This window comes from Fukomys damarensis, unplaced genomic scaffold (genome assembly GCF_012274545.1).
Source record: "Fukomys damarensis isolate Sample0158 unplaced genomic scaffold, DMR_v1.0_HiC HiC_scaffold_10, whole genome shotgun sequence".
Lineage (NCBI taxonomy): Eukaryota > Metazoa > Chordata > Mammalia > Rodentia > Bathyergidae > Fukomys > Fukomys damarensis.
The window spans coordinates 39,217,244-39,230,028 of NW_022900922.1; the positions used below are offsets into that span (position 1 = coordinate 39,217,244).

At 40.4% G+C, this 12,785-nt stretch overlaps 2 protein-coding genes across 2 annotated transcripts in view; both read right to left on the bottom strand.

Annotated features, from left to right (window-relative positions):
• The window catches only part of Zscan26 (zinc finger and SCAN domain containing 26), a 25,050-nt gene extending 12,623 nt beyond the window's left edge, over nucleotides 1-12,427 (bottom strand). Inside the window, exon 1 of the mRNA XM_010636282.3 lies at nucleotides 12,352-12,427. The gene's annotated coding sequence lies outside the window, so the exon portion shown is untranslated. The remainder of the gene's footprint in view (nucleotides 1-12,351) is intronic.
• Nucleotides 3,340-4,692, bottom strand: Nkapl (NFKB activating protein like). The gene has a single exon (XM_010636279.1). The coding sequence runs from the start codon at nucleotides 4,610-4,612 to the stop codon at nucleotides 3,410-3,412; it is 1,203 nt and encodes a 400-aa protein (XP_010634581.1). The 5' UTR covers nucleotides 4,613-4,692; the 3' UTR covers nucleotides 3,340-3,409.
• Nucleotides 12,428-12,785: the final 358 nt, after the last annotated feature.

A 12,785-nucleotide genomic window follows, 5' to 3' on the forward strand; every position in this document is an offset into this window, starting at 1 on the left:
GATTTAGCTCAGTGGTTCCGTGGCCTGCCTTTCAAAGCGCAAGATCCCAAGTTTGATCCCTAGTACCAAAAAACAAACAAACAACAAAACCCCAACAAACAAAAAAACAATGCTTTCTGAACTTCTTATTACTTCTACCCTCATAGACAGGTCTTAATAATCACTATGAATTTGGAAATAGAAGATTATATGGCCAGTATTTTAAACAATACATACATATATATATATATAAAACAAATCCATTGTTAAATGTTAGAAAATATATATCTTTTAAGTCATCATATTAATGGGCTAATAAAAAAATCATGATTTTCACAAATGCATAAAAGTCATCTAATAAAACTCAACATCTAGGGCCAGATATTTAGCTCAGTGGTGCTTCCACCTGCCTCGCAAATACAAGGTCGTGAGTTGGATCCCCAGTACCAAAAAAAAAAGACAAAAAAACTCAACATACATTTCTGACTGAAAGGGGAAAATTCCAATAAAATTAACAAATAGATACTTTCTTCATAAAGCAAAAATAAAAACACCTCAAACCCAATGCTTCCGTTCTATTTAATGGTGAAATCTTAGCAGTATCTCTATAAACATTTAGTTGAACTTGTTGGGTTACATTATGGTTTGGATTTTACAAGTACCTCTAAAAACTCCTGTGCTTAAGGCTTCATCGCCAGCCTACCACACTATTAGGATGTGTTGAAACCTTTAGGTCAGGCCTAATGGAAAGAATTTTGGTCACTGGGGGCATGCCCTTGAAGGGGACATGGGATTCTAGCCACTCTCTTCTTTCAATTTCCAGTCATGGGGCAAACAGCCCTCCTATACCATTCATTCCCTGCCAAGAACAAAATTTTCTCATGCAGTTTTTCTTCCATTCCACAACCCATAACCACATATTCTATGCAAAACTAGTTCAAAGGAAAAGTTATCTTTTCATTAAGTCCCCTAAGATGAAGATGAAACACAAATTACAATTTTAAAATTTCTTTTAAGGTGGATTTACTGGCCAGACCCGTCTCCAAGTTAAGCCTAAGTACCACAGACGAGCTATTGTGAATGGTCTCTGTAGATATTACATGTACTATTTCTTGCATTGTGTATATATTTTCTTTTGGAAAGAAACCCACCAATCTTAGCTTACTGAGAAAGCATGGTTTCTCAGCTGCACATTTCCCCCAAGAAATACAAAGACATTTGTTTGGTTAATATTGAAGAATATTTTTAGGCTTTACAGGGCAATGTGATTATTATCTGAAGATTTTATTATTAATAAGAAAAATCTTATAGAATTTGCAAAAGTTATTACAATAAAAAATTTTAAAAACACTCATAATTACATAGAGGACACTCTACCTTAAATAAATGAAAATAATGGAATGCCTTTTTACCTACCATATTAACAAAGACAAAAAGCCTTTTGAAAGTACTATATTGGTGATCCTGCTGGTCTGTATACTGCTGCATTGTATTTTTACAGAAAGAAATGTTGCAACATCAAAATTTAAAAGTACAGGGCCAGGGATTTAGCTCAGTGTTGCTGCCACTTGCCTGGCAAGCCCAAGGACCCAAGTTCAATTCCTGGTACAAATATATGTGTGTGTGTTTGTGTGTGTGTGTGTACATATATATACACACACACACATATATATTTTGGTACTGGGGATAGAACCTGGGTCCTTGTGCTTATGAGACAGACAGCAGAACCACTGAGCTAAATCCCTGGCCCCAAAAAATTTTTTTTAAAAGTACAAAGGGCTTAAATGTGACATTCTTATACTGTAACAATCATATAAACTTATTTTATATCCCTGCCATACTTTCCTCATTGCACTTTGTAAGTCGTAATTACTTAGCTTTTTAAAGTTTACCTTCCCTGGCAGAATTACAATTCTATGATGGTGATGGCAGGGATCAAGACTAACTTGTTCTTTATTTTCAATACCTACCACAATGCCTAACACATGGAAAACACCTAATATTTTCCCATTGGCCCATAATTCTTCAAAGTGATCATTTCTAGATGATTCAAAGGTTTCTTTGTGACTCAGTAATTCTATTTCAGATGAATACCCACAAAGGTTTTTAAAATAGGACTGTGTGCCAGACAAATATAGGACACATCTTAAATATCCACTAAAATATGGCTCCTCCATACAATTAAATACTATTAAATTGAAAGAATGAGACAGATTTCTATGTCCTAATATTAAATATCTCCAAGATGCACTAAGTGAAAAAAAAAGCTAAGTGTCAATCTTTGTGCATAACGTGGTATAGTTTGCTTCTTACAATGGAAACATGCAGATATCACAGTATGGTTTTATCCAATGTTCCCAAATCATTTGGGGGGAAACTTCAAGATGATGTGGTGTCATGTCAACCACGTGACACACTTGGGCAAAGGTGTCTTTCCACATCACCATGTCTTGACAGATTTTAGAACCCCACTTCTCCATTCTAGCTCTGTAGGACTTATCACAGAGGTTTGAACAGGAGATTGTCCAGTGAGATGATATAGTGTGGTTAGTGCTGGTAAGTAAGGTCTCAGGGTAAGTGAGTTGTCAGAAAGATATCACTAAGTGAAAACAAAGGCATTACATTAAATGGAGCTCTCTTTAACACTGTCCCTAGAACCAGTGAACCAGTCTTCCCATGCTAACATTCCTGTCCATGGAGTGCCTCCTAATCTGGTCTAATATTAACCATCTCTGCCAGCAATCTCTTCATTTGTACTTTCTCATTTTTTATTTCTCTTCATAGCCTAGCTGACCCCTAATCTATTCTTTGGAAGACTGTAGCGCCTCAGATATTTTTTGCGGGGTGGGGCACCAGGGATCAAACTCAGGACCTTGTACTTGCAAGGCAGGCAGAACCACTGAGCTAAATCCCAGCCCAGCCTTCATTTTTAAAAATCTTGTTTTATGGATAAAGCCTACACCTTCTTCAATCAAGAATTGGCTTTGAACAATCAAAATCAGCTTTATTATACACAATATGTCCTTGTACATACAGAAAACTATGGACAAATACCAAAAAGAAGTTTATTTTGGGAAGGGAATCAACGATTGCATTGAATCACCTTTTACTAACTCTACAAACTCTTTTTGCATCTTTAAAAAACCATGTGCACTATCTCATAAAGAAGCTTTTTCTTGAGGAACCTGTTAACATAGTATGAAAGCACTGTGAAGATTTATAATACTAAGCATAGTGTAGTCATATAAAACTTTTGTTGTTATTAAAAAGTCCTGCTGGGAGGATCACTGTGAGTTGGAGAACAGCCTGGGCTACATAGTGAGTTCCAGGCCAGCCTCAACTACATAGTGGGAACCTGTCTCAAAAAACAAAAAAATTTTAAAAATTTTAAAAACAAAATAAAAGGTCCTGCTGTGTAACAAACATGTCTTTACTTGTCATCTTTCCCTTTTGTCTTTCTGTATACCATCTCTCGGAAACTGGCTAAAATTTTATTCTCTCTGTTTCGTCTCTCTTCTTGGTTAAAGGATGCAAGGGCTCTCTTCTCATCAGCACTGTAAATCTGGTTCTCTTTACGCAGTCGTACAGCCTCCATTCTGCGATGTCTACTACCACTCATGACATAACCTGAGCCTTCAAATGAGGCAATCTCTTCACTTGTCAATCCAATTTCACCTCTTCGTGGGATTCGCTTTCCAGCTTTTACATACTCTGCCATAGCAGCACCTTCACCTGGAAGTAGAGCATGGCCATAACTTAAAGACTTCTCATCTTGACAAGTATGTATTATCGGTGCTTCGGGACCTATTGACAAACTCTTGGCATCTGCAGTTTTTGACTGCTCAATCCAGATATTTTCTGGCAATTTTCCTTCTTTACAACTTGTTTCACTGAGATTTTTCATCCTTTTACTCTTTTTCTTGGGTTTTCTTTTGTGTTTTTTTCTCTTTTCTTTCTTTTTGGCTTTTTTGACTCTCTTTGTATCTTTATCAGAGCTAAAATTACTGTCAGACTCTGAGTCTTTATCAGAATACTTTCTATGCTTTCTCTTGGAGGGCTTTTTCTTTCTTTTTTTCACTTTTGAACAACTGGTCCTCTTCCTCTTTTCTTTAGAGCTGAATTCTGAAGCACTGCTCTTCCCGTTCTTTATATCATCTTTAACTGGAGTATGTTCGTCGGAATCTGGCTCAGGAGACTTTGGTGACAGGCCCCACAACTCCGGCACTCCCAGCTCCCCAATCCGCTCCCTCTCCTTCAGCCTCCGCCGACAGCTCTCTTCCTTCTCTTTCTCATAGTCTGCCCACTGCCAGTCGCCAGTATAGCGGTGGCGGTACCGGTACCCACCACAGCAGAGGGAGCAGGAGTTGGAGAGGCTATGGTTGCTTGGCCCTGGGGCCCGCTCTCGGGACCCCGAGTGGCTAACTGGGTGAGAAGGGCGGACGCCTGCCCCACCCCACAGGCCCTCGAGGCCGGGGGAGCGAGGAAGGAAACCGTCGTCGTAGGGAGAGCTTTCGGTCCACACGGGCGGCAGAGTTCCCGAAGAGCTGCGCCGCCGTCGCTGAGCGCCCAGGGTGCCCTCGGGAGAACGGGACCTGGACACCCGGCCCACGAGCCGCGCTTCAACGGCAGACATAGGTCTGTTGGTCCAGGTAACCACAGCCGCCAAGAGTACAAGGCCAACCGCTCACGCAAAAGGCGCACACGGGGCTTCCTCTTCCGCCCTCCGCTTGCGACTTCCGCTTCCCTCGCGTGGTCCTGGCTCAGACTTGCATAGCCGCGGGTGCCCCGCCCCCCGCCCCGCTAGGCCGCGTATGGCTTCTCGGAGGTGGGCGGAGTGACAGGGACGCGCCTGTTTTCACGAGTGATTATCTCCAGCCTGAGCTGCGTGGAACGGTAAAAGGAGTTTGCCTCCATGAGTGCTGTGCTGTTGAAACACTGCCTTCTTGGATTTCTGACCTCCTGTGTCTCCACTTACCCTGTGTCCCGCATTCTCACTGCCCCATTCATCATCTTTTCCGCTTGGGGAAGGATCTGTTATCTTTGCTTCATTGTTTCCCATTGAAAACTTGTGGCCATTTCAACATGGAAATACATTTAATTAATGACTTCCTAATCCTTCTTGTGCCTACTAGAAGCAAGCAACAGAATTTCTTTTGGAATCAAAGTGAGCTCAGCTTCTGAGCCAAATAAGGACCAGATTTAGGATTCTAAGTCAAATTCTCAGACATTTCCACCCCAGAAACACACACAAGCATCAAACTTAGTCACAAAGCTGTCTCCCCATTGAGGGAATTCTATTTAAAAATTTGGTAGTTTGAAATCACTCTCTGAACACACTTTTGATCTATGACAAATATTTCATGCAAGATCATTTCCCCTTATCTTATATGTACATAGTATAGGCATCCCCACTTTTGACCAGTTTAGCTAAATTGACCTCAGCTGAGGCTTTGAAAGTGAAAGATAAATTAAGTCATAACTTAGGAATGATGTTTTCCTGGTGTTAGAACTCTAAACAAAAAGATGAGGAAATTAAATTGAATAGTAGCAAAATATGACACGATCTAAGTAGAATTTTAGTAAAGAGAAAGAAGAGGGGCTTAGTGCCCCATTGCACTCCATGATGACTTAGGAACACAGAGGGGAGTATTATAAATGGATGCTCATATGTATATCGAAAATATTAAAATGAATAAGGTGTCATAGATTCTTTGTAAATTAAGAACATTTTCTTTGGATTTATAATGACTTCATGGACCAATAAGTTGGATCTGTTGATGTCACTTAAGATAACAGTAAAATTAATCCACTTAGTATTCAATGGGAAATTCAAATATTAACAAATTGGTGAAATACTTATTTTGGAGAGCACATGGGAAAATGAATTTTACAATATATTTTTGTTCATTAGGAAAACTATTTACTCATGCCTGGAACAGGGGTAGCAAACATTTTCTGAAAAAGGTCAAAGTGAACATTTTATGTTTTGTGAGCCAAGAGGAACCATGGAGGATACTGTATACCATACTTTGTGTTGGGGTGATTTTCACTGGGTTGGTTTTGTTTTTTGAGTTTTATTTGGGGGGGGAGTTTGTTTGTTTTATGCTGTGGAATGGACCCAGGCCCTCACAAATACTAGGCAAATGATTTACCGCTGAATTCTGTCTAGGTAACCCTGAATAATAAGGTCATGGAGACAATATAAGATTAGGGGAGGGTAACATTGCAAGTAAATTGACAGTTATTCCTCAGTATCACTGGGTTCTAGTCTCCTCAATTGTCTGAAATATATCTTTTCATAGTTGCTTTATTCAAATCAGGATCCAAATAAAAATTACTGTTGCATTTAGTTGATGGGTCTCTTCAGTCTTTTATTCTATGATAGTTCCCCTTTTTGTCCTGTAGTTTTATAAAAATGCATTTATTTGTTGAAGAACCTAGGTCTTCTGCCTTACACAGTGGTCTACATTCTAGATTTGGCTAATTATTTCTTTTGGTCCTTCTGTCTCTCTTTGTGGTATTGGGGACTGAACCCATGGGTGCTCTACCACCTAGCTATGTCCCCCCAATTTCTCCTTTTTCTTTTGAGGGCATCACTAAGTTGCTCAGACTGACCTCAAATTTTCAGTCACCTGCCTCAGCTTCCTGGGTAGCTGGAATTACAATGTGTGCATTGCCAAGCCTGGCTGATTACTTTTTCAAGATATTTTATTTAACTCGTTGTCTTAGTTATTTCCTCAAAGCTGGGATAAAATATCCAACACCCATTACTTAAAGGAGGAGAGATTTATTTTGACTCACAGCTCATAAATTTCAGTCCATGTTTAGCAGGCATGAAAACAGAAACAACATGGCAGAAGGGCCTTGGCAGAGGACAGATGCTCATGTAATTATGGCAAGGAACCAGAAAGAGAGAAGCTATGAGCCTGATGGGAGAAACACCCTTCCAGTTCATACCTCCATCGATCTGTGTCCTTCAGCCAGGTCCCACCTCCTAACAAGAAGTCAGCTGTAGCATCTCAATAATCCAGTCATCTTTAACAAGCAGCACCCCTCAGTACATGAGCCTCTTGGGGGACACCTACATATAAACCATAACACTCATTCATTCTCAGGTAATTGGAATTACCTATGATATTTTAGAATTTACTCATGCTCGAGTCCCATGCTCTGACATTTGAATTTAATTGATCTTGATTAAAGCCAGGGTATCAAGATGTTTTAAGAGCTTCCCAATGATTCTAAAATGACAAAATTTGAAAACTGGTAACTACCTTGGTCCTTTACCTCACCTATAGACAAGTATTAGCATCTAGAAACTTAAAAATATCCAGGTTCACTAGATTTGCTAACAATACTTTATAGGTGGTGCCCTGTGTTTCCTCATCAGAGAAAAATATTTTTGTGGTAGTTTTCATTTGCCATAGCCCTAAAATCACTCATTAGCTTCAATTTTCTCCCTTCTTTGTGATCCTTTGAACTTTAAAAAGATAAGCTGAAGAACAAAAACCCAGATAGGGCCAATTGTAATGGTGTATTACTATACTACTAGTTACTCAGGAGGCTGAGGCAGGAGTATAGGAGGTTCAAGGTCAGCCTGGGTTACACAGCAAGACTATTGGGGGGAAAAAAAAACACTTAGCACTGATTTATTTTTTCTTTCTAATAACCTACCAAGCCTGCATTTTTAGCTTCGCTATTCCACTGGGTAGAAAGAAAACTTACTAACATGCCAATCCAGCCACATAAAGCACAGTCACTTACAACTTAAAGTCTTAATCCCATCTAGCTCAAAAAAAATCTCCCATCTTCTATTTTAGGGCAAGCATATCTTATTACATGTCAGGTATTGTTCTAAGCACTATAAAGTTTACACAATAATTTCCACCATATTATTTAATCCTACAGATGCCCACAACATCCCTATCTGTAGATCTGGAAAGTCAGGCACAGAGAGGTGTTGTAATGTGCCACTGTGGCTGCCACAGAGGATGAAAAGATTACTCAGCTGAGACTAGGTCTGAACACCGAAAACCCAGAAGGACTGTTCTGAGAGCACCCAGCAGGACAGGGCCTCAAGGAAATGGCACCAAATCAAGAATTCTCTCACTGGGGACCCCTGAAATGTTACTGGAAACCTCTGCAGTAGGCTCCAGTCTCTTGCCCAGTGTACAGTGCAGGCCCGAGGGGGCCGGAACCTAAAAGACAGAACTAAGACAGAAAATAGGGTGCCAGGATGACCAATGCCAGTGCATCTGACAAACGCACTGGCCAGTCCCAGCCACGGACTTTTATTGGGGTAAATCAATTGGGGTAAAGGCAAGCTATGTGCAAGGCTGTACTACATGTGAAGATGCGCAGACATGTAGTTTCTATAAAAATTAATGTAAACTAGGCTCATCAAGGATAAGACAAAGCATTCTCGAATTAGGAACAGAATAGACAAAATATTTGGTTGTAGAACATTGTCCTTCTAGTCAGGAGGTTTTAATTGTAGGAATGGAATTTGGGTGTGAGTCACTCTGACCTCAGCATGTAGGTTTCAGCTGGACTCACTTCTATAAACAAGCCAGTTGTCGGGTTAACTTTTTATAGCCTGCATCACTTACAGCCTGCTTTGGGCAACATCAGTATTGCAGTCTCCCACTCTCTGGATTTTATTGCAGGGGATTACAGGAAGGAAAACAGCTTGGGGATGGAAGAAGATAGTGGCCTGTGAGGTTCATGGCAGACAACATGGCAGTAGCCAGGCCTCACATTCTGCAGGGTGGCCTGGGCTTTGGCCTCCCTCCAGTTCCCAGGAGGCAGAGGCTCCAGCAGGAACCTCATCCCTTCAGCTTGAGGTGGGGAAGTCTGGTGGCCCAGGTGGCTGGAAGGGCTTTGCTGCCGGAGAATGGGAATTCTCTTCACCAGGATATGGAGACTGTTCAGTAACCAGGAACATGGTTATCATTGTTGCATTGGGTAATGCAGAGAAAACTACCACTCTTTACCAGTTTTCTATGCTTCCCCTACAAAAGGAAACAATGTAGAAGAGGTAGTGATTAATAATACATGTTTCCTGATGTGGGATATAGGTGTCCAAGAATCTCTTTACTCTTCCAAGAACATTTGCTATACTAATACAGTTTGTAAGAGTAGTTGTGGACAACACAGAGAGAGGATTTCTGTAACTAGGGGGAAAAAATCTACAAAATGTTAGCTCATGAAGACCTAAGGAAAGCTGGGTTGCTGATTTTTTCTAATAAATGAGATATTAAAGAATGCATGACTATAGCAGAAATCCCGTTCTTGAAGCTTACTTCTATTAAAGGTCATCAGCAGCATATCCAGGCATGCTCTTGTTACAGAATTCCAAGAGATAAGAGATCAATGGGAATCAGGAGGATTTATTAGGTGAATCATGACACAGTTGGACTCCCATCCAAAAGACTGAGTGTTGGACAAGGAAATGTTTTATATTTTATACATTTAGTCAAAGTGGGCTGGTCTTTTTAGTGACATAGCAAGGAGTTTACAGCAACAGGACAAGGATAATTTTGTGACTTACCCTTCAAAGAAGACAGAGTCTTGTGAATCTTGTGAGAATAAATTGACATAAACTTAGTTTACAGGACATAGTTGCCAATTTTATCTGTAATAGAACAAGGAGTTCCAATGGGGGAGGGGTGTTAATCCGAGGTGAGAGGTGTGAACTGCACAAGGCAGGGAAGAACGTATTTTTCTTTAAGTCCTGATTCACTCCTACTGGTGGTGGTGAGGTGGGTGTTTTGCCAAGGATTGAATAGATGATGTCATGAGTTAAGATTAGATCATCTCTACTGACCTCACAGATGGCATAAATAAAGTACGGGACTTTGCATGAAAGCTGCAAAAGTTAACAGTTTAGATATATTTATAATAAACTGATATAAACCTTTTCTATAAGAAGAACAATTAAGACTACTTATTTGAAAGTAAGGATAAAGTTTCATCTTCCAATTTGTTTTCTCATTAGTTCTTTCCAAAGTATGTTATAAAGACTGTGATTGATATTTTTCTTATTTTAAATAATAATAAATCCTCTCAGGACATTGTAGACCCTGTGGTAGGTACAAAGTAAGAAGACATTTTGAACTTTAAAGTGATTTATTGTCAGTTTAATTCTCCCTAGTTGAATGTTGTTCTCTTCTTGTTGCATTAAGTCAAAATACAAATCAGAAAAACTGATTCCAATATTTTGAAGTGTAATGTCTTACAAAAAGTGTTTTGCTTATGGCTGTGTATGTATTGTGTATATACTTCAAGTTAGTGGCCATGACTTATTTTTAAGAAAGCAAATAACACAAATTAATCATACCCTTTTCTGGGTTTTTTTTTGTTTGTTTTTTTTTTGGTACACGGGGATCAAACTCTGGTCCTTGGGCTGGGGATTTAGCTCAGTGGTTGTGCTGCCTGCCTCCCAAATGTAGGGACCTGAGTTCAATACATGGTACCAAAAAAAAAAAAAAAGAAAAAAACCTTGCGTCCTTGCGCTTGCGAGCCAGGCAGCAGAACCACTGAGCTAAATCCCCAGCCCTTTCAATCACCCTGAGATTGGTACCAACACTGGTGTTAAGGTGCTTATTTTGTACTTCTCCCCTATGTGGTCTGTATTGTACTAAGCAACTCCTCCAAACTAATTGAGCTGCTCTTCAAAAAAAAAGAAACAACAAAAATATTGCCATAATATATCTCTTTTTTGGTTGCTCAATAGCACATGTGGAAACATAATCCAATCCAGTGGATTCTCGGCTTGGTATTACTAATGGCTAGAATTTCACAGTGAAGAATTACCACATTATTCCTTCTGTTGGTCTTTATGCCATCTAAATTGAGGAACAAATTGTTAATCCATTAATCAGTTGATCATAAATTGTGATATAAATTATCCATTGATTTCTTAACTGAAAATTATTGTGTGAACATGTCTCTCCTGAGAGGGAACATTCTAAAAATATCATTAAATAATTTAGCTGCTGCCTTTTAAAGTACTAAATCAAATGTCAAGCAATTACAGTGAATTTGAGAGTATGAGTAAGGTATACTTTCCAAGTACATGAGTAATTTCTTAATTTGCAAATCTCTTATTTTAGGAGTTGGGATTGAGATTTTGTTGCTATAAATTTTTTTGTATCTTCTTCCACCATATAAATGCATTAATTATAACGTGCAGTTTTAATGCTTTTGTGAATCTGATTGAGAAATTGACATATTATTTGTACTAAGAAATAACTTGACCAAAACACTTTTTATATTTACATAGAATTTTTTGTTCTTGCCTCCAATTACCTTACTGCATTTTTGGGGAGCTTCTGGGAATTGAACTCAGGACCTTTCACTTGTGAGGCAACATGGTGCCGCTAAGCTAAATCCCCTGCAACATACAATTTTTAAAAGTTAAATATATTTCTGTCATAATTATAAACAAAATCTGTGTTAGAACATATTTTTGGGTATTCGTGTGTCTTTCATGCTCTGAAGTTTTAAAGATTAATTCAGAATGTCATGTTTTAGAATATTCAAGAAAAGAACTACTTGTAACACTAGCTTTTAAAATTTCACTGAAGGTTCTGGTAAGGAATAATATAGTACATACAATGAAAGCATTGATGAAACTTTAAAAGTTTCATTGTATAAAATATAAAATAACATCTAAATCCAAATTAGGCATGGAAGATCAGTGCTAACGTTAGAATTTTGTGTTTTATATTTGTGTTAATGTTCAAAATTCAGATAAAACATTTCATATTTGTCAACATGGATTTACAAAAATAAATCTTGAAGTACTAAGCTTTGTTCATATATTCTCGTACTTTTTCAAATCACTACAGGAAATTACTTGTGCATTTAAAAATTCCTTTAAAAGCAAAAAGGAAAAAAAAGACAAGTTGGGTGAGCAACCAGGAGGGAACCAGGAGGGTCGGCTACTGGCTTCCTTTAGGTTAATCTAAGCAATTTTTTGGGCGGGGAAAGGACAATGACCAAACCTAATTTTTAATCATACATTCCAGGGCCTCGCGCTTTTGCCGAGTAGGCCCCTTCATGACTTTAGTCATTCACTCCTCCAGGCAAGTCCCTCAGAAAGGCTGAGTAATTTACCGAGATCAACTAGCCAGCAAGCGGTAACAAAGCTCTCTTACTAAAGCATAAGTGCAGGGCGGCTCGGGAGTCCTGGGAGTCTGTGCTGGACTGCAGCTAGGGGCTGGGAGAAGATGTGGGGAGCCCTGTAGCCTTGGCTGTCTGAGGACGGGCCTTGGAAATAGCACCTGGCACCTGGAGTTGGGTCGGTGTCCTCTGGTAGCTTTTTCAGGAGCCATCTCAGGGCCAAGCCTACAGGGTGTGAAGGATTACCCGGAGTAGTCAGGAGTCGGGGTAGGGTGCTTTCTTCAAGGAGTTTCGGCCTGGGTGCGCTGGGGCCGACAGGGCCGGGGCAGCCTCTACTCTCTGCCGGGTGACTTGTGCTGCGGCTGCTCCCACCTTCCAGAGAGCCAGGACCCGGGAGCCGCCTTCTCGCCGAGTCCCCGTCGCCTGCATCCGCACGTCCTGGGTACGTACGCACGGCGTCCGTCTGACCCAGCGCGGCGACCTTCCCGGAAAGCCCCGGGCGCCGGGAGGAGTCCCGGGAGACGACCACCGAGAAGCACTTCCTAGACCTCCCGGAAGCCGGCCCCGGCTCCCGCGCTGCCGACTTCTCGCTTCCTCCCGGGGACACGGGACGCGGGACGCGGGGCTCTGGGCGGGATGTCTGGGGAACACCGGGGGGACGCGGGGCTTCCTGCCGGCGA

Bases quoted from the DNA above. Each gene is read 5' to 3' on its own strand.
- Nkapl (XM_010636279.1), bottom strand. From the start codon at position 4,612: ATGTCTGCCGTTGAAGCGCGGCTCGTGGGCCGGGTGTCCAGGTCCCGT.